Here is a 20,480-nt window from a genome sequence, read left to right as displayed (position 1 = left end):
AGCTGACATTCATCAGGTTGAATGCAGTGATTTACGGACCAGTTTGTGCAGTTAAATGAGTTTTGTGCACCCGACCGCACAAAAATAAAAGTTTGAGAGATTTAGAATGAGAATACATTTTTCTTGCATGAGGCCCAATTTCTGCAGCTGCCTCTTCTTTGTCAGTGAGCCAGAAGTATGAAGCACAGACCTTTGAATCTGATTGGATATGCGTTTGCTGTAATTGATCTTTGTTTCTCTGGTGTTTTCAGGCAGGTGTGTTTATTCCTGAAACGGGGAGCTACACAGAACGACGGGGATGCGGACGGCCAGGACCCTTTGAGTATAGCTGTGCAGCAAGCCAATGCAGATATAGTCACACTGTATGTTCATTTAATGTACATACTTTCCATACATTATTTTATCATCTCTCCATCTTTGATGAATTTTAAACCCCCTTTCCTTCTTTCCCAAAGGCTGCGTCTGGCCAGGATGAATGAGGAGATGCGGGAGTCGGAGGGACCCTTTGGACAGCCAGGTCAATACCCAACCAGCAGCCCTACTGAGCAACAGTATAAGAGATGCATTCAGGAGTTTATCTGTCTCAATATAGCAGAGTGCTAGAAGTTTAAAATACAGTGTAAAACCAGTGCAGGGGGTGCCAGTAGACATATGACTGACCGATAGAGACGAGTCGGAGGGCTTCAAACTGCTTTCCTCCACTTGTTTTCTCACCACCGGAATGACTTCTTCTCTAGATCAGAATAATGAATCTCCCCAGCACAGTCTGCTGACTTGAGACTAAAGCAGTCAGCTACTCACTCAGGATCACACAATAACTCAGTATTAACCTCCTTTAATGATGTCAGATTTTACCCACTGATGATGAGCTTAGTCAGTCCAATCACAGCACAGTTGAGGAGTCACTGCCACTGAAGGGTTAGCCACTCTTTTATTTCATAGATTATCCAGCAGCACTATTGTGAAGCAATCAATAGACCCCCGATAAAAGCACCAGCAGAGTATTTAGGAACAACGTTGCCCTTTTTATTTGGAGGTTTTCGAGGGTACAGGGTGCTCTGAACCAAAGACCAGCCACAGCTCATTTGTCCTAACAATTCTGCATTTAAGTTCATCGTGAGACTGAGTTGTTATCGTAGTGATAATTTGAAAAGCGTTATTCCGAGCACTGTTCCGGAAGTAAAAGTCCCCTTCATTTTTCCCCATAGTCGATGTTATTTTACCTTTTCTACGGCTTGGATCGGCATGAAACTCTCCTTGTTAAATCAGTACAGAAGATTTAAAAACTGAATTAAAAGTTGAAGATACAAGCCTGTGTAAATGAAAACGTTGTGGGTCGACGTTTACTACGAGTCCCAAAGTGCATTTCAGAAAGAAACATCCAATCACTGAGCTTTAATTCAGCTTTAATTAGTTACTTTTTTTCTTCTTCTGTGACAACGGGTAGGAAAAAAACGAACCATTACTAACCTTAAGGGAGATATTGCGTAAAGAAAACTTTGAGATGGGAATACAGAATGGGGATTATTACTTCCGGAACCAGCGGCTCGTCCTACTTGGTAACTCTCCACAGTATTCGTAGCACAGATGAGTCGGGTGAATAATGCCAAATTGTCTTGTACAGGGTGGTGCAGCCAATTCAACTTTCCTGTTCATGGTCAATTACATTTGAGCCGACTGCTCTTTTCTAATAACCTGAGGATCTGTTGTCCGTGCACGTCAGATTTAACGGCGGTGGAGCTCTTGTGTTGTCATTGTGAGAGTCGTAAAGGGGAAACTGTGAAGCTGCGATAACTGTGACTGAGAGTAAATGATCACAGAAGACGTATGTTTAATTAAAAGCAAAATTATGCACTTTTTCTTACCAACAGTGATTTAAATTTAGTTTTTGCTCTTATGTCGCAGTACCTTCCCTTCTTTTTAATTTTTCTTTTTCAACATAAGTTTTAATGCTTTTGTTTTTAATTACGAAGAACCGTCCAGAGCAATAGTGCAATGATTATTTCAGTACAGATAATCTGTATTTTTTGTATTATGTTTAACAACAATGCAGATGATATTTTTTTAAGCTGGATATATTTTGTTATATTTTATTTGCCGAGCACTCACACACACATAGCGCCAGTATTATATTCTCATTATGAGAAAGAGAGCCAGTTCTCCAAAGTGTCATGTTATATAATCTCTTGGAGTAATTCTGCAGTAAAAACTGCAGTAGAAGATGGACATTTTTTGAGAAATCACAATAACCCAAGATGTATTATGTACGTACATACAGTATTTGTATGTTAAAATGTTTATTTATGGTATTCTAATGTATGACGACTAGGCCGATATTAGATTTGTTCTTTGTTTATAGTGCATGGGTGGCTGTTGCCAGGTCTTCTTCAGCCCTGTTTCTTTTTGTTTCTTCTGTGCCCAGTGTATGTGAATATTTGACATTTATTATTGTTGAACAATGTTGATATCCATGTTATATACTGAGAAAACATGACAACAGTGCATGGAATGACATCCATGACAGAAATGACAGACTGAACACCCATCTCCCACTGTCTTCCATTGGCTGCTTAGTGCAAAAAGCTTGATGACAATGAAAATGGCTGCCTGGCCGCTGCCCAAAACTGTATTTAATGATGCCGTTTATGCCCTAAAAGGACGTCAGGTCTGATGAGTGCTTTATGTTTGACTCTCTTGGTAGCGCACAGTAAATGGCAGTGATCCAGAAACTGTTGGTTATAGCATTGAGCGGCCCCGTATGAGACTGACTGCTGCGTTTTTCACGTTATCTGAGGCAAAATTAGCCGAAAGAAAAATATTTTTCCCAAAGATGTTGCTTGTCTTTGACAGATGCTATGGACTGTTGGGGTTTAGTTTAAACCAAAGACCACAGACAGTTTTTCAGAGTGCCAGCAAGAGTTTGGTTGTGATAGATAATGTACAATCCTTACTAATTTTCCAGACCCACCTTAACGGTTTCTCAAAACTGACATAGGATAAGATAACAGAAAGAGCAGCTCACTCCCCCTTCTTGCTCCTCGGTGATAGATTCAAAGCACTTTGAAAAAGCAGCCTTTTCTTATTGTGTGCAGTACTTTTTGTGGTAGTTTACAGAAACAGGAAGCAGATTTTACGAGATGATGTCATCACTGACCAAACAATGATTTGCATCAAGCCATTGAAGGATTATGTGTTGTACAGTATGATGTGTCTGTTGACTGTTTTGTGTATAAACTAAAAACTATTAACACTTTAACTGCTTGCTTCTAACATGACATTTTTAACTTTCTTGTATTTTTGTCTGTCTCTGACTGTTAACTGTACAATTTCTTTTAATACTGTGCCTCTGAATATACCTGTGCATATTAACACTAACTGCTACCTATGTTTGGTTTTGACTCCCTTTTTTTCGTTCAATAACTCCTCCCAGTGTCTTCTGAAATGTAAATAAATTAAAGATGTGACTAAAAGCTAACCTCTCCCTTTGCTTCTTTCTTCTTTGCTTTGACAGCCTTTCACCACATCTAACAGCATTAACAAACTTTGAATATCACGCACTGCTGGTGCACTAATAATGGATCAAATACCTCATTTTCATAGCATGACATGATAACCTGTATTGCCTAAACTAGAATATGAATGACTTTGTATATGCATAGGGAGATTAACATATGGGTTTTTAAGCAGTTACAAGCAGTATACAGATATTAATACATGGTTTGTAACACACAATGTTGTTAGTAGTTATAAGAACATTTTTATTATCATTTTTATTAACTGTAATAACTCCACCTATCATATTTTTTCACATTTTTCGGACATTACAAGACAATTAATCTGAAAACTAAATGGCAGATTAATCGTTACTCATAGACCTAAATGAGTTACTTTGAGAGAGAAATGCAGTGGATTAAAAACTACAGTATTTGCCTCTGAAATAGAAGTAGCATGGAATGGAAATACTCAAGTAAAAGACAGGTACTTCAAAACTCAGAGTAAGTACAATACAATAAATGTAGCCTACTTGGTGGAAAGTCACTTGATACATTTACTCAAGTACTGTACTTTTGTACAATTTTGAGTTTCTAGAATTTGAGTATTTCCATTAAGTGCATTATATTTATACTTCAACTCCACTACATTTCAGAGGCAAATGTACTTTTTTTATTCCACTACATTTGTTGGGGAGAAGTTTAGTTACTAGTTCATTTTCAGATTCATATTAATATTACAAAATAGAATCTTTCGCCTGTTACACATGATTCACAGGAGACATTATAGTTGTTGACAAATACGTTAATAAATACTTTAAAATTACTCTTACTTTCAACTACATTATAAGGTTTTATACAAAGTTAAAATAAAGTGTTAGAAGCCATATCTATCCGTTATAAGGCTTTTACTCAGTGCTCTCTCCTTCTCTTTCTCACACTCGCACATCACAGAAACAGGGAAAGCAAGGAATGTTCATTCCCCTTTTTTTTTAATTAGCCAAGCCTGGAAGCTCTCATGGGACACAAAAGGTTTCAACTGCTTTTGTTATGCCAGGGTACCATGGCCACGAGAAAAGTAAAGGCTCAGAATTTGGAAAGTTGAAAGAGGAAAGCTTCATGGTGCCTCAGCCCTTTTTTTTTTTTTGTTACCCTTCCTTTCATGCATGAGGCTTTTTCTTAACTCCTCTGCTTTCTGTTGCTTGTATTCATACCTTTTATATAAAAGGATGTTTTGCTCAAGTGGTGGCATTAATATTTTTCCTTTTTTTTTTTCTTCATCAGGAGACGCCACATACCTTGACATATTCCGAGAATTTTCCCACATGGCATCCCACAACCCGGAGAAGCTGAAACGAAGGAGTGTGCATTTCCGACACTCTTTCAGGTAGTCCGCCAAGAAGTGTCTGGAGAGGAGCAAGATTGTGTACTTGAAAAGTGCAACAGCCACTTTCCATATATATATATATATATATATATATAGTCACATTTGGGGTTGCAGTTCAACATCACAATTAAACCTACCTGATAGAAAAAGAATCATATTTCAAAATAATAAGTTTTCTGTTTTATTCCACAGAAAAAAATCCACCTCTAAAGTGCATTTAATTGAAGAAACTATTGCAATTTTGTATGCTGTTATTCATTATCATTCTTTTTTTACAATAGCTGCATTATATCTGCAAGAGTCTTGTGCTGTTTTTAGATCAACCTTTTATTTTGAAATGAGGATTTGCTGGTCTTGTCCTCTTAAATGTTTTTTTTTAAATAAATATAGCATTGCTTTTATACAGTGTTGAATGGAACCTTTTGGATAAAATGCCAAGCACTTGTGTTGTTTATTTTCTTTGTTCGTTTGTTTTTTGGGATAAGTAATTTGTTTGCTGCATCGGTTTCATTATCTGATCAACATGTCTGATTCATTTGAAGGAGTTTTTTATTATTATATATAAATACACTCTTCTGTGTGTGTGTGTGTGTGTGTGTGTGTGTGTGTGTGTGTGTGTGTGTGTAATGCATGCATTTATTCCCATTATATTTCATACCTAAACTTGAATTCAGCTACGCTGTATGGAGTGTCATATCATTGTTACTCATCATCATCCACAACCTTGAAATCAGAGTGTTATTTCTCATGATGAGCAGTTTATTTCAGTTATTTTCGTGTTTTTTTTGCATCGACTATGCTGGTCTAGTCTTCATAATGTTTTGTTTAAATGCACTTTGCATTACCACTATGAAATGCAGTGCTTATGTTACTGTATACATGCTGTAGAGGCAACAAAATGCTAATATATCTGAATGAACAGGGATGCAGATGAAAAATAAAACATTGTCTGTGTTTTCACACATGCAGTAAGAGTTCTCTGTTAAGTTTTGCCTCATATCTACATCACATCTCCATGTAGCTTAAACAACAGCGCCCACCAGTGTTAAAAGATCAGATCAAGTAAGTCAAAAAAACCCTGTCTTCCTGCACGAGATGTAAAACACTAGTTGGTCATATATAAACAACTAGTGTTTTAAAATAAACATTGTATTTGTATACATCATAACCATCCATCATAAACCATGTAGAAATCACGCTATGTTCGGTTTTTGTTCGCTCTGTAAAACCCCGAGATAGAATAGATGCAGGATTAATGCAATAACTGATACTACAATGGAATGGAATGGAAATATCCTACTTGTTAAATTACCACAAAGTACCTAAAAATTGCACGTACTTGTAACAAATGTAGCAACTTGATTCCACAACAGCCTCATCTACTGACTCAGCTGATTCCCCTTTTCTTAAAATAGATTTAAACGGTGCTCCAGTGTTTAAGTGATGAGCGAAACATGGAGTGAATAATAGACGATCTTTGGCTCTATCACCGCGTCCGTCGACGTCCGTGTCGTCTCGCCGTTACGTCGTCTCGGCGGCGAGCGGACAGACCGTGGTGAAGATGGAGCCCTGTAGAGGCGAAAGTGCTCATTATGATGCTATCTGACATTTCCAGTGACATGGTGCACATTTTGCTCGCTTGACACGCGATGTGACTTGCGACTTCGAGTCAGATGTGACTCGGATAGCTCGCTTGTTAGCTCAGCCCTCGTCCATCCTGCTGCAGCAGGCGGCTAACGGCTCCAGCTGATCCGCTGCAGCAGCACACAGAGCCCGGTGAGGACATGATGATGGTGATGATGAGGCCTTAGATGTCAGATCGGCGTCGGTGTGTTCACTCATCAAATACAGGTATTGTCACTGGTGAATCGGCAAAGCGTCGGTACTACCATGCCGGACTGCAGTTACCTGTGGCGTTCAGGGACACTTGAAGGGACAGGGGCCAAAAGCAAAAACCTTGACCCTAATGTGTGATCAAGGTGGGCCATATAGCAGGTAGACAAGGTGGAAGGACACGTATCAATGAACCGACACAGTGGTGTGTTTTTCGGCTCGAGAGATAAGGGTCATTAGTCTAGAGCTGAGACACTAGTTAATTGATTAATCAATTACTTAATTAGTGAATCTGGCTCCACAATGTTCTACTCTTCGAAAGGTTAGAAATAGCTGTTATAGCTATGTGTTTTCTTCCAAAATGGCTATTTTAAACATAATCAGTTTAATTAGGACACCAAATGTATTATTTCAAATAGTTTTTACCTCAAAAGAATAATAATCAAATTGTTACTATGTAATACAGGATTGCACAATGTAATGTAGTTGCAGCCCCCTCCATGCTACACACAGAGAAAATGTATGAACGGATATTCAAAACAAGTGCATTAGAATAGAACTACTTTTCTTTCTTAGAACTACTGATTGATTTTCTGTCGATTGACAACTCGATTATTCAACTTAATTGTTGCAGGTCTAGATCCATCTCATCTCTTGTTTGCATCATCTTCAGTAACTCTTAAGTCCTCTTAAGTCCACCCATGTCAACGTCTTGTCTGTCTGTTTTTTTAGATGTCATGGTGATGGTTGCGGCTGATCTTTAATCTGCAGACATGGCGTCGCAGCTCCAGGTGTTCTCCTCTCCCTCCGTGTCCTCCAGTGCCTGCTCTCGTTCAAAGAGGCTCAAAGTTGAGAACACCGCCTGGGACGTGTCCAACCAGCTGGGAGACAATGCTTACTACCAGCAGAGCCCCACCCAGGGAGCTGCACCCTCTGCTTCTGGCTCCAACTTCAACCCAGTGTACAACTCCAACCAGGTGCACCCACCGACAGCCGGCTCCAGGGAGCAGACGGTGGTGCGGGCGGCAGACAGCACGGGCAACGTTCGCGGACCTTCCTCTTCCTCATCGTCCTCCTCCAGCCGTCGCGTCAAGGATGCAGAGTCCTCCTCCCAGCCGTGCGACCTCTACCACAAGCAGTACAGCTTGAAGCGGAAGAGCGAGGAGGTGGACAGCAGCGACAGCGTCCAGATCCTGGAGGAGCTCTCAGCCCCCGTGGTCTCAAACCGCACTGGTGGTGGAGGAGGGGGAACCGCCACAGCTCAGTCCATAGCACATTCCACTTCTACCACAAAGAGCAGCAACTCCCACAGCGAGGGAGACTACCAGCTGGTCCAGCATGAGATTCTGTGCTCAATGTCCAACAGCTACGAGGTGCTCGAGTTCCTGGGACGCGGCACCTTTGGCCAGGTGGCAAAATGCTGGAAGCGGGGAACAAATGAGATAGTGGCCATTAAGATCTTGAAGAACCATCCTTCTTATGCTCGGCAAGGTCAAATTGAAGTGAGTATGTTGTTTTGAGAGGAATAAAAACTCCAAGGTGGACAGACAGAAAGCTGATCTCACTCTTTTACCCTCAGCAGCCATGAACCTGCTCTGAAAATCACAGAAATTCGGATCTTTATCAAGTCTGATAATTATCAAGTTTCGAATTTCAAATCAGATTTATCCAGTAGTGGTTGTCAGAACATCCACAAGTACACTGCAAACAGGAACTGCTAACACAGCATGACTTTTAATGGGGAAAATTTCCAAAATGTAAACAAATAAAGGCTAAAAAACAATTGGGCTCATGGTCCGGCCCGCAGCTAGCAGTTCACGTCATATGTGGTGGAGATGGGAAATATTTGCGAGCGTCCAAGTCATCAAGACAGTTGCATGATTATATAGTTAATCTGTGTATCGACAATTCAACATCATGTCCATCGAATTTGGGTTTAATTACATGTTTTTTGCTGGATTTGAGGCGTCCATGTTTTGTTTTGTTTTCAAGAACATCCTTATTGGATGTATGTGTTTCCCAGTTGTACTTACCACTTGGATGTTAATATGAGGGACATTTAAAAAGAGACTTGTAATCAAGATAAATTTGCTTCTGCTGCTTTTTGCTGGCATCGCCCACAGCATTATGAGAGCTGCAGTTCCAAAACAGATAATTCTACCAGGAAAATTATTATTCTAAATAGAAGTTAGTGGTGTTTTCTTCATTATTTATCAATTAATGAACACACTATCTTCATCTTCCTCCCTGTAGGTGAGTATCCTAAGCAGGCTGAGCACAGAGAATGCCGATGAGTTCAACTTTGTCCGCTCATACGAGTGTTTCCAGCACAAGAACCACACGTGCCTTGTGTTTGAGATGCTGGAGCAGAACCTTTACGACTTCCTGAAGCACAGCAAGTTCAGTCCGCTGCTGCTCAAGTGCATACGGCCGATCCTGCAACAGGTCGCCACGGCACTGATGAAGCTCAAGAGCCTGGGTTTGATCCACGCCGACCTGAAGCCTGAAAACATCATGTTAGTAGACCCTTTGAGGCAGCCGTACAGAGTGAAAGTCATTGATTTTGGCTCCGCCAGCCACGTGTCCAAAGCGGTTTGCTCCACCTACCTGCAGTCACGATACTACAGGTGAGTACGTCTGCATCAACTGTAAAGTAAGAGCTTTGAATATGTAAACGGCTTGTTGTGATCCTGTCGTTTGTATGTTATGATGTGCTTGCAGAGCTCCGGAGATCATTCTGGGCCTTCCTTTCTGTGAGGCGATCGACATGTGGTCGTTGGGATGTGTCATTGCTGAGCTGTTTCTGGGATGGCCCCTTTATCCTGGTGCCTCAGAGTATGATCAGGTCAGCGACAGCACGCTCACAAATATATCTACTCTAAAGCGTCAATCATATATCATCATTGTGGCTGACACAATCGGCTCTCATGATGATAACTGTATAAAGTATAGGTCACATGCTGTCTCAGGACATCAACTGACTTGTTTCTTTTCTATTGTCTCTCTCAGATCCGTTACATTTCCCAGACCCAGGGCCTTCCTGCAGAGTACCTGCTGAGTGCCGGAACCAAGACCAGCCGCTTTTTCAACAGAGGCCCCGACTCGAGCTACCCGCTCTGGAGACTCAAAGTACGTGACTCCACAGAGATGGACGTTTCTATCATCAAGCATATATACAGTCTGTAGTACGTTGACAAATTAGGGCCAATACAAATCATTATATATGTGTGTGTGTGTATATATATATATATATATATATATACAGTATATATATATATTATTGATTGCAAAATATAATTAGATTAGGTTTTCCATTCTAGGCATATTACACGGTTAACGGCGGTGTGTTAACGGTGTGATGAGGTTGATGAACCTTGCAAAGTGAAGCAATGTAGTTCCTTTTTATTGTCAAAAACTTTGTCAAAAACTCACAAATTTTATTGTCAACTTTACGTTAATTTTATTCTCTAAATATGACCCTGCATAGATCGATTGGCTACTGAAACCGGAAGTTTTTCAGCAGATCGGCCAAGATTCAAAGCAAGTATTTAAAAAAAAAATAAAAATACAATAGTTTAAATCCTAATCATTCAAGTGTTTCGATGACAATAACAAAGTAAAAAGATAACATTTAGAATTTCTGACTTTGGGATGATTCAAATGATCTTTTAAGACGGTGGTGAAAAAGGCCTGGAGCTTTGCTGTCAATTATAGTCTTTCCAAAAACAATCTGAATCGGCAGATCAGACGTTCAACAAATCGAAAAAATAGATGGGCCAAGGAAATTGCAATCGCTGCATCTCTTATTTCTTTTTTATCTGCAGTGGCCCTAACATGCGGTCGTATGTATACTGAGGCTTTGCTGTAATTATTTTTCTGCAGACACCTGCAGAGCACGAGGCAGAGATGGGCATCAAGTCAAAGGAGGCAAGGAAATACATCTTCAACTGTCTAGATGATATGATGCAGGTGAGGACGGAGCCGTTTCATTTCAGATAAGCTCCTGCAGTTTACAGTAATATTGTTGGTAGATCTGGTAATTTAAAGGGCTACAAGGTGGGACAACTGTGTGTATAGGCAAATAAGTCATGGGCGTGTCAGTGTGCACTTCTACTGTTGGATACATTTTGATGTGATGTCGTTGGGTGTACCAGGATGCAGTTTGACAAACCCAGACTTCCTGTCGTTCTGCAGGTGAACATGACAAACCTGGAGGGGACGGACATCTTGGCAGAGAAGGCTGACCGGCGGGAGTTCATAGACCTGCTGAAGAAGATGCTGACGCTAGACGCAGACAAACGGATCACGCCCATTAAGACGCTGAACCACCCCTTTGTCACCATGACACACCTGCTGCACTTCCCTCACAGCTCACAGTGAGTTCAGGACTGAGACAGTAATGATTGTGGTGGCTGCGGTTTAGCATCACAGTTAGTTTTCAGTATTCCATCTTTGTTCCTTTTTTAACGATTTTTCTAATTTTACAGTGTGAAGTCCTGCTTTCAAAATATAGATATATGCAAACGCAGATGCTCCGCCTTTGAGAATGGCAAAAATATGTTTGCCAGCAACAATACCCCAAGTGCAGCCACCAACCTCACTGTCACCTTCAGTAGCCAACTAAACCAGCACAACCAGGTGAGAATATCTTTGATCTGCCTCATCGTGGTCTTCATTAAGTTATTCTTGTTGATCCACTTGTCACGTGTTGCAGTTTATGTCAGTAGCTTTGTAAAGTGATGACCGCATAAAATCTGATTTATCCGTTTCTTCTTGTGACAGTGTGAGTTTCCAAAGACAAGCATTTCCATTTTTACTTAAAATTTCTGAAATTGTACCATTAATGCTTCTTGTTTCTCTGGTACTGCACCATGCTACCATGTTTTCTGCATGTTGTGATACATTATCTTGCAGATGGCCTCAACGGGAGGCCAGTCCCTGTCCCTCAGCAGTAACGTCCCGTTGCTGAACTACCAGCCTGGCCTCTACCAGCAGGCCACCATAAACATCCCTGGCCTAACCCAGCAGGGGGTACCACTGCAGACCAGACCCGCGCAGCTCTGCGCCCAGACTGAGCCCTTCCAGCAAACACTCATAGTTTGCCCTCCCACCATCCAGGGTAAGAAAGCCCGATGTTAGTGTCATCGTGCTTCAATGAAAATAAATCTTATTGACTAATGATTTGACCAACCAGCCACTAAAGGAAATAAACCTTTTATGGATATTTAGCTTTTTTTTGCAGCCAACTTCATAATCCTAAATTTATTTTATTCTATGTTTTCTCGTCCTCCATCTTTTCCTTGCAGGTCTTCAGACATCCAATAAGCCCTCTGGTTATCCAGTGAGGATGGACAACTCTGTACCCTTAGTTCCTCAGAACCAGTCGTCCCAGTCTCTTCACATCCAGCCCGGCATGCTGGCTCAGGTAGGAACCACTTCATGACCACTAGGGTTGGGCTTCACTGGAGTTTTATTGAATCTGATTCCAGTATTGACCATGTCAGTGGTGGAATGTACATTTATTACACTGGGCTAGACAAGCGATACGTTTAACTACATAGTATCTTAATTACTCAAAATATAAGGAGATTAAAAAAGGCACCCATATTTTCAACCAAAAGCTAGTTGCTTGTGCCAACCTGGCAACCACCTTTAAAGCCTCTCACAATGATTACGAAGACCAGTATTCCTGTTCTGGTGTGTAACTGAAAACTCTTGATCCAAAGCCAGGACTCCCTCTTTTTTTAGGATTCGATACAAAATTGAACAGCTTCAAATGTGTTGTCTCAGTCTGTTTAAATGTCATAACACCTCCTCCCAGGCCTCCCTCGCCGCCCAGCTGATAGGCGACCTGTATGCCTCAGTGGCGGGAATGTCGCCTTTAGGCTCGGTCCTGTTGCCAGTTGGCTGCAGGGTTTCCATCAGGAGAACGCCGTTACCACGGTTTTGCACTCGGCGGCTCACGTTACCGCAGTCTTGGAAAGGGAGGAGTGAGTGGAGGGGTATTAAATTGGTTGCAATCTACAACCACACCGCCACATGCCACCAAATCCTACACACTGTCCCTTTAACAGATTATTGCCAAGTTAATTTGGCTGAACTTTTGTGCCTCCTAGTGGAAGATTAAAGAAAGACACACCGACAGACAGCAATGCACACTGCTGTGTTTATAAAGCTTTAGAATCTTCTGACAATATTTCTTTTTGTAAAGAAATATAATGTAAATGGAATAAGTCTGGAAACATGATTGAGATGGTGGTGTTAGGGTCTGCTGGATGTCCTGGTGCGGGACAGAGATGGGAATGCTGGTGTTTGTCTACAAACTGCATGTGCTCATCATGCATTTTATTTCAGTGTGACTCTCCAAGACACTGCACTTTGTTCTCTTCTTAATGTGTCACTGCTGAGGTTTAAGGTTTTTGAAATGCAATATTTTATGATTTAAGTGTATGTATGTGTTTGCATACAGCAGGGCTGGCCAGCAGGCACACAGCAGATTCTCATCCCTTCCACATGGCAGCAGATGCCAGGCATGGCCATCCACAACCCTGGGCAGGCCGTGGTGCCTGAGTCATCCATGGGAGCCCCGATACCCGACAGTCAACAAGCTTCTGGCTGGAGGTGAGTTAAGTCTGACAGGACTCTGTGTCATAGCTTCACAGGTCAGTCTATTATTACGATGAAATGGAAAGTTTAAAATGTAAGTGCAAGCATGTCCCTCCTTTTCACAGGGGTCGTCATGGAAGCCAATACGACGGCCTCAGCCAGCAGGACTCTGGTGTTGGCCGTCACGCTGCCTCCCAAGGCCACAACTCGGGGGCCGCTCACTCCAGATCCCAACAGGGAAAGAGGTCAAAGGCTCGACATGCAGAGAGCAAAGCCAGGTATCCTCTCAGAATCTCAGGGGGGGAGGTGGGTCTTCTATAAATTGCGGTGATCCCTGGCTTCTCCTGACCACTTGTTCGAAGACAGTAGGGCTCCAGCGATTTTCATTGACGCTTTAACCTACCTGAAAACTTTCAGGTAGTCTTTCCCATGGCTGCACCAAAACTAACATTGAATTGATCTACTAACAATTGGGATGTTGGAATGTATTGAGGGACGGACTAACACATTGTTGGTTTTGGTCTTTGCATGATATTTTTTGACAATAACAAAAATATAGAATAACAGAATAACAGAACCTTAGCCTCTGCCGAATTAATGTAACGTAATGTGATCCTTTTATGTGCTCCAGCAGTGTCTACTTTATTTAATAAGGATAGAAGAATGTATGATTATTTGATATTAAAATGAAGGGCTATTTTAGGCAAGCACAAGCTGTAAAGAAAATTAAAAGCAACAGAAATAGGTGGCAGGTTACCTCTGCTGCCTAAAATGTTCAAATAGATTCAGCATTTGCAATAAGAGCGTGATGGAGCATCTTCTTCCCCTCCAGGCTTGTGTCGTCGGCCACCACTGTGGTCCACAACACTTCTGCTTTTGCTGGCGACCAGTCTCAGCCCATCGTCATCTCGGACACACCGAGCCCTGCTGTCAGCATCATCACCATCCACAGCGACTCAGAAGACGACGATGACAGGAAGTTCCCTGCCGCCTGGTGAGCTCATTTCCATTTTTGTGGAATTAGAATTTTCACAGAGATAGCTTTTTGTTTTTGTTAATTTTACTGCCTCTCTTCTTCTCTCCTGTAGCTCTGGAACAAGCCAGAGGACCAACGTGATCAGCTGTGTGACCGTGCACGACTCCCATGACTCCGACTCCTCCAACAGCAGCCCCCTGAGCCCCAAGACGACCTCACAGCCCACCAAGTCTTTGGCCATCATCATGCCCTCTGTGAAGAGCCAGCCGGGGGAGAGCACAACCCACAAAGCCCCGGCAGCTCCAGGTCCTCCAGGGGCAGAGATCCTCTAGTCTTCATATACATTTATTTTGTTTGAAATAACTAGATGTGGATCCATGCACTAAATTATCAGCACAGCTCTTAAGGCCTTTGCACAGTGGGGGTGTGACAAATAAACAACACCAAAGTTAAAATACTCGTGACAACAACAATAGTTTGTAACAATTATATCGAAATGCAAATGAATCACTCGAAGAAAGAAAACAATATGCCACCGGTGTGTAAAGGCTTTAAGATTGACAGGTTGAACTGATCCATTTTCTTCTTAGTGCTCACAATATTCTGTCTGGTTTTGCACTCGCAGATCAAGCTATAAGTGGCTCTGGAAAATCCAAGAAAGGATCGACTCAGCAGTCCAGTCGGGCAGGAGATTCCAACGCTGATCGCCATCAACGGGCCGCATCCAGCAGGTCTCAGCCTCTGAATCTGAGTCAGGTAACGGCATCAAATGTTGCTTATGTCTGCGCAACAAGTTAAACCCAGAAAGAGTCTGGTTCTGCCTACAATCTGTTCTCATTATGTATATACATTACTGCTCAGCCTGTCACATCACTGTTGATTCTGTTTACTACTACTCTCCAGCCTGACTACCGCGTTTTATTATTCCTCTGTGCCGGCATAAGACGTGCTGTGGGGTTGTTGAGATCTAAAAATTCCATTGTCCACGACTGCCCACTCTGTGTGTGGGTATGTATGACCCTCTCTGTTGTTTCAGGTACAGCAGTCTGTGTTGTCGTCATCCCACGATCAAACAGGAAGCAGTAGTTCCCTAAGGCGGCAGCCCACATACCCTCCTCCCGTCTCGTCCCACTCATCCTACCGGCTTCACGAGAACACCCTCTTCAGCTCAACCCCAAACTTGTACGCCTACCCGGCATCTGCCGCGCTGGCCTCTGTGTCCCAAGCCGTGGACCAGATGCAAGGTGGCTCATCCCGCCATAGCAGGACGAGCGGAGCTTACTCTTCCCTGGCGCTGCTCCAAAAGAACGGCAGCTTGGCCTTGGGAGGGTCTGCTCCGGGACAGTACGGCAACCACCAACAGCAGCAGCAGCAGCAGCAGCAGCAGCTGGGAGGGCAGCCTTTCCACCACGCTGCTACTTACCAACGAAAACTGAACCAGTATCCCTACCTGTAAAGACTAAAGCGCTGGATGTCGACCAAATGAAGACCGAGACTAGAGACGAGCACAAGCTCATCACGGGCGGCTGTGATTAGACTTTTAACTTTCCTTTACTGTGCTTATTTTTACAACTTTCAGTGATTATTTTTCATAAAATAATCATGGATTTATATTTCAATCATGGTCGTCTTTTTTTAAATATCCATTCCAACTTTGGAGTTTTTTTGTGTCGCATACAGCAACAAACAGAGCAGTCTGTAAGTGTCTACAAAGTGACACATTTATTGTAGTGTTGGTTCTGTGCTCCAGTACAGCACATTTTGAACAGTATGGGGTTTAAAGTGCGGACTTTCAGCTTTAATTTAAGCACGTTTACATCCACATCAGATGAAACACGTCGGAATCTCAGCCTTTTTCATACATGCTCCCCAAATTGAAGGGACCAACATAAAGCTGAAAATTCTACTACTTACAGACTGCAACGTTAAGTTGATTTTTATTTATTTTTTATTTTATTGTATTTGAAAAATTAGTATTGAGGAGAAACTGGAACTTGACTAACTGTTATGCTGATCTCTATTATTATTATTATTATTGTTATTATTATCATCGTTGTCAGAATTATGAACTAATTGCGTAAAAGTTGCATTGACATATACACAATCGCCTTACTTAAGTCAATTTATTTTGTCATTTTAAACTTTAATATGTCAGCACATTGTGATAAGTGAGATGTTGTATGTTTAATTTATGAATCTACTATGTGTGTGTGTGTGTGTGTGTGTGTGCGTGTTATCTGTTTAAAAAAAAAAAAAGAAAGTAAGTTCTGCTGTGTATAATAATGTGTCCTTGTGTTCTTCAACTGTTTCCCATGTTCGCTCTGTTTTCGTGCTGGCCATTGACCTATTATATTTACATGTGCCGTATGTCCATTGATGCAGTACAGTTCAGCATAGAGTAGGATGGTATTTAGAGGGGACCGTCGTGTTTTTTATTCTTACGGTTGCATGTGTCTGACTTGGTGTAGCATTCAGGAGAGGTTTGTAAAAAAAAAAAAAAAAACTGCAGCTCCACTGATTTGAAGTGTCGCTCGCAGATGATGGATTATCAATGTTGTGTCAAATTTGTACAACAAACACACAAATGATTTGGGGAAAGTGTAAAAGCTCTTGTCTTGTGACGTGATGTCTGTGAAGTAAAAGCGTGCACATAGAAATCTGATTGGGTATCACACTATCATGTCAAAGCCATTTAGAATGCAATTGTAAAATTCACAGTTATGCATTTGAATTGTGAATAATCAAATCTGACAAAAGATAATTTATAAAAATATGAATTGATGTTCAGTATGTAACCGCTACTATACAAATCATTGGTTTGCTGATACGGTGGTTTTTCTTACAAGCCTGCTGTGATGTGAAGTGCCGCATAGAACACACTATGAACCTTAAACCGTATATGCGCAATAAAAATCCTCTCAAAACACAATTTTGGACTCATTGATGCTTGAAACGGAAGAATCTTCTCAAATTACACAAACGTCCAAATTAAATGCTGAATTCAGGATCATTGTTTCAGAGTTGATTCAGATTCGGGGCCGTACCTAACGTCATTTTTATCATTGATGAATCCTTAGGTCTAAAGAACGCCAGAAAACAACAAACACGGTGATGTCTACAAATAACTTGTTTATTTCCCCCATCAGCCCAAAACCCTAAGATATCCAGTGTTTAATGATATAATACAGAAAGTACTCACATTCTCAGAAGCCAATGTCAAACATTAGCTGGTTGCAGATAATATTTGGCAGTTTTGCTTGGAAATTAATCTATTGTATATTTGCCGATTAATTTGTCGATCAACTTGAGATTGCAGCTTCTAAATCAACTGTTGCACAATTTAGTTTAATACTCATTGAAGTATCATTTCAAATAAAATCAACAAAAGCACAATCTAATATATGTCCAGAGCACTTTTTTCACCAATATGATAATAAACAAAATATCTATTTGTACGGACAAAACAGAATTGTGGCGGTCATTTTTCCCAAATCCTTTATATTTTGTGATTAATCTGTAATAGAAGTAATCGTTATTTGCATCCCTGAAAATAACTAGAACACTAAAGAAACCCAGGTGCCATTTAATTGATAAGAAATATTTATTACCAGTACATTTGCAGTACATTTGATAAAGCTGTGTCACATTGTTATCGTAAATCTTATCTTACAATCCACACCTGTAGCAGGATCCAAACAGTCCACAAATGTAGGGAATGTAACGCCATCGTCCGTCCATGCATTTGCAAACAAGTGAAAATGAAAGGATGAAACAAAAGCGTTCCAAATTTAGCTTAGTTAAATATAATGAAGAGTGAGCCATCACACAAACAAAGATCACCCTCTTACAGCAATGAACCAAAAACTAGAGATGTTTAAAGATGCAGCTGATCCAAATCATACAGGTCAAATAAATAAATTGCTCTTTATCCACATCATTAGATTGCGTTTAGTCAAGTTCCAAACAATAGGCCTTTACATACAGGAGACATTCTGACCCGACACAAACGTGACTCTAATTATGTTGACACCTGTACTTTTCCTTCAAGAAGTCAAAATGTCTCATATAATACAGTGACAATAAATTATTAATGGAAGTTTGTGTCAAGAAGTATCACTGTCCGTTATTGAGGCAGTGTTTAAAAGATACGCTTCTACTTTATTGTTTTTACCCTGTTGTAAGTAGGACGGATACTATCTCTAACAGAAACTAGTGGGATTGTACGTCACTAATGACTAAATCAATTTAGGCTAATTTTGGTGTGCGCCACCATATAATATCTCTATAAAAGGGCTTTTCCTTGTCGCAGCATTATATATCTTTTCTCTCTTGCCAGAGGCATCGGTATGGCACAATGAATATTTACACTGTATACAGAACCGCCAGCTAAAAAGAGAGATCGCCTAGCTGCACAGTCTCTCTCACCACTAACGACAATATCTAGTCAGGGTTAAAATTCCTCATATACACACACATTTCACAATATCACACAGAAACATTTGGAGCCCAACATTTAAAAAGTCCAACGGCACACAGAAGGCAGACCATGTTAATAACTCTGATGGCGGGCAGACAGTCCAGCGCTGAAGGAAGGAAGGATGCTTTAATTGGAGTCAGCAGTGAAACAGGCCGTTGAGACTTAAACACAGAATTGCACACTAGAACCTTCTATCAGTAGCCCCCCCCTCCCCCTCCCTCGTCTAGCTTGTCCCTGAAGCAGATGTAGGAAGTCGCCCCGCTTTGCCGAGAGGGAAAGTGTGTCCCTCAGAACTCCTCGTGAACATTTCGGGCGTAATCCATGAGCTTGCTGCCCGTGAAGTATTGGCTGTACTTGAGAATCTCGTCCAGCTCCAAACTGTGGTTCTGGTTTTCATCGGCGACGGCGATCATCTGCTTGGCCTCGTTCAGAGCGTTGTGCTCGTTCATCGGGTCCATGTACTCCTGTACGCCACACAAGAAGAAAAGAAAGTCAGTGGTGATCAAATTTAAATTGAATAGCTCATTCAAAAAATGATTATTTGCATTTATGAAAAGGGGTGGCTTATACTTTACAAACAAGACTCACCTCCAGTTCCTCCATGGTTATAATGCCATCACGGTTGGAATCGATGACGTCTTCAAACTCCTTCCTCCTCTCTAGAACCCAGTCGTCATCGATGTCCTGAGCCTGCTGGTTCTCCACGGTGCCCACGGGTAGAGAGATGAACTCCGACAGTGTCAATTTCTTATCACCATCCTGGTCTACAAGCAAAGCAACAACATTTAACCCTGCATCTGTAAAACACATGTTCTTAATGCGCCCCATCACAGAACAATGCATATTCACAAAAACAGATCCACTGTTCTATTTATTACATAAACAGATGAGATAACTTGGGAGAGAGAGCTTAACAGGGTTACCCAGAGTTACATTTACAGACATTGGCTTCAAACCTCATGAGGTTGAGAAAAAGATTTCCCCAGAAGACAAATATTTCACAATGAAAACACATAAGTGCCATCTGAAATATCCTATAATAAAGCTGCTATAAACAATATTTTTACATTATCAATTGACAAAATAACTGTTTTGGTTTTACAGCCGTTTCAATTCACTCTCTCTCAATTCTGCTCTCATCAGCATCATTTACAGCAGCAGCTATTTTTAGCGAAAAAGCTCTAAAAGCCCACTGAGCATTACCTACTCAGCAACATGCTTCAGACAGACTGAAGTTTGAGACTAGCACGTCTACAGAGTGGAGAATTTAGCAGCTTAAGAGGCAGATTTTCCCCTGAGAAATGAGCTAACTATGATAAAAGACTGAGCTAATATGCCTTTTTGATATTGATGTGTAAATAAGCTGCAGTTTGCTAACAAGTTCTCCTTATCAACCTAAAAAAGGTGCAACATGTCAAGGTTGTCTTAAAAAAATAATTGACAAATGTTCGACAATGATGCTCATGATTCAGGTATTGGGGAAGCAAAATGTACCCAAGTCGCGCACAATCTCCTTGACCATGTATTTGAGCATTCCTTTGCTGTGCTCCGGGTGAAGGAAAGACAGGAACTCCTGCTCATTCAGCAGCTGGTCAGATGGAGGGTTGTCGGCCTGAAACCAGCGGTCCTTCAAGCTTTCCAGAACCTCCTGGGCTGCAACGATGACAAACTTTCAAATTGCGGCACATATTCTGGGATATATTCTTAAAA

General features: G+C 41.3%; 3 protein-coding genes across 9 annotated transcripts in view; 2 read left to right on the top strand and 1 right to left on the bottom strand.

Moving 5' to 3' along the window:
• The window catches only part of acap3a (ArfGAP with coiled-coil, ankyrin repeat and PH domains 3a), a 63,344-nt gene extending 57,506 nt beyond the window's left edge, over positions 1-5,838 (top strand). For all 3 annotated transcript variants that reach the window (XM_031845829.1, XM_031845830.1, XM_031845828.1), the window contains exons 23-25: positions 252-362; positions 456-517; positions 4,776-5,838. In XM_031845829.1, the coding sequence (XP_031701689.1) occupies positions 252-362; positions 456-517; positions 4,776-4,882 (280 nt within the window). In that variant the 3' untranslated portion in view covers positions 4,883-5,838. The remainder of the gene's footprint in view (positions 1-251; positions 363-455; positions 518-4,775) is intronic.
• Positions 5,839-5,930: 92 nt separating this feature from the next.
• Positions 5,931-17,222, top strand: hipk1a (homeodomain interacting protein kinase 1a). Of its 4 annotated transcripts, none has more exons than XM_031845825.1 (16): positions 5,931-6,729; positions 7,483-8,213; positions 8,965-9,338; positions 9,433-9,556; positions 9,721-9,840; positions 10,594-10,680; positions 10,906-11,087; positions 11,199-11,349; positions 11,626-11,830; positions 12,018-12,136; positions 13,184-13,332; positions 13,443-13,595; positions 14,150-14,311; positions 14,406-14,599; positions 14,919-15,049; positions 15,330-17,222. In XM_031845825.1, the coding sequence occupies exons 1-16, from the start codon at positions 6,690-6,692 to the stop codon at positions 15,747-15,749; spliced, it is 3,342 nt and encodes a 1,113-aa protein (XP_031701685.1). In that variant the 5' UTR covers positions 5,931-6,689; the 3' UTR covers positions 15,750-17,222. The 4 variants fall into 4 exon arrangements, with proteins under 4 accessions (XP_031701685.1, XP_031701686.1, XP_031701684.1 ...); XM_031845826.1 differs by having other exon boundaries at positions 13,181-13,332; positions 15,336-17,222; XM_031845824.1 differs by having other exon boundaries at positions 13,181-13,332.
• Positions 17,223-17,875: 653 nt separating this feature from the next.
• The window catches only part of sdf4 (stromal cell derived factor 4), a 5,227-nt gene continuing 2,622 nt past the window's right edge, over positions 17,876-20,480 (bottom strand). For both annotated transcript variants that reach the window (XM_031845833.1, XM_031845832.1), the window contains exons 5-7: positions 20,265-20,423; positions 19,359-19,534; positions 17,876-19,234 (exon numbers count right to left, since the gene is read on the bottom strand). In XM_031845833.1, coding sequence (XP_031701693.1) covers positions 19,058-19,234; positions 19,359-19,534; positions 20,265-20,423 — 512 coding nt within the window. In that variant the 3' untranslated portion in view covers positions 17,876-19,057. The remainder of the gene's footprint in view (positions 19,235-19,358; positions 19,535-20,264; positions 20,424-20,480) is intronic.

This window comes from Anarrhichthys ocellatus, unplaced genomic scaffold (assembly GCF_004355925.1).
Source record: "Anarrhichthys ocellatus isolate YVR2014 unplaced genomic scaffold, GSC_Weel_1.0 scaffold5, whole genome shotgun sequence".
Taxonomy (NCBI): Eukaryota; Metazoa; Chordata; class Actinopteri; order Perciformes; family Anarhichadidae; genus Anarrhichthys; species Anarrhichthys ocellatus.
The sequence above is the reverse complement of the archived record's forward strand: the minus strand, read 5'-3'. Positions and strand labels throughout refer to the sequence as shown.

Excerpts from the sequence above, each read along its gene's own strand:
- hipk1a (XM_031845824.1), top strand. The coding sequence starts at position 6,690 with ATGTCAGATCGGCGTCGGTGTGTTCACTCATCAAATACAG. Across the intron at positions 8,214-8,964 it reads CTCGGCAAGGTCAAATTGAA|GTGAGTATCCTAAGCAGGCT; the intron begins GTGAGTATGTTG and ends TCCTCCCTGTAG. Across the intron at positions 9,841-10,593 it reads ACCCGCTCTGGAGACTCAAA|ACACCTGCAGAGCACGAGGC; the intron begins GTACGTGACTCC and ends ATTTTTCTGCAG.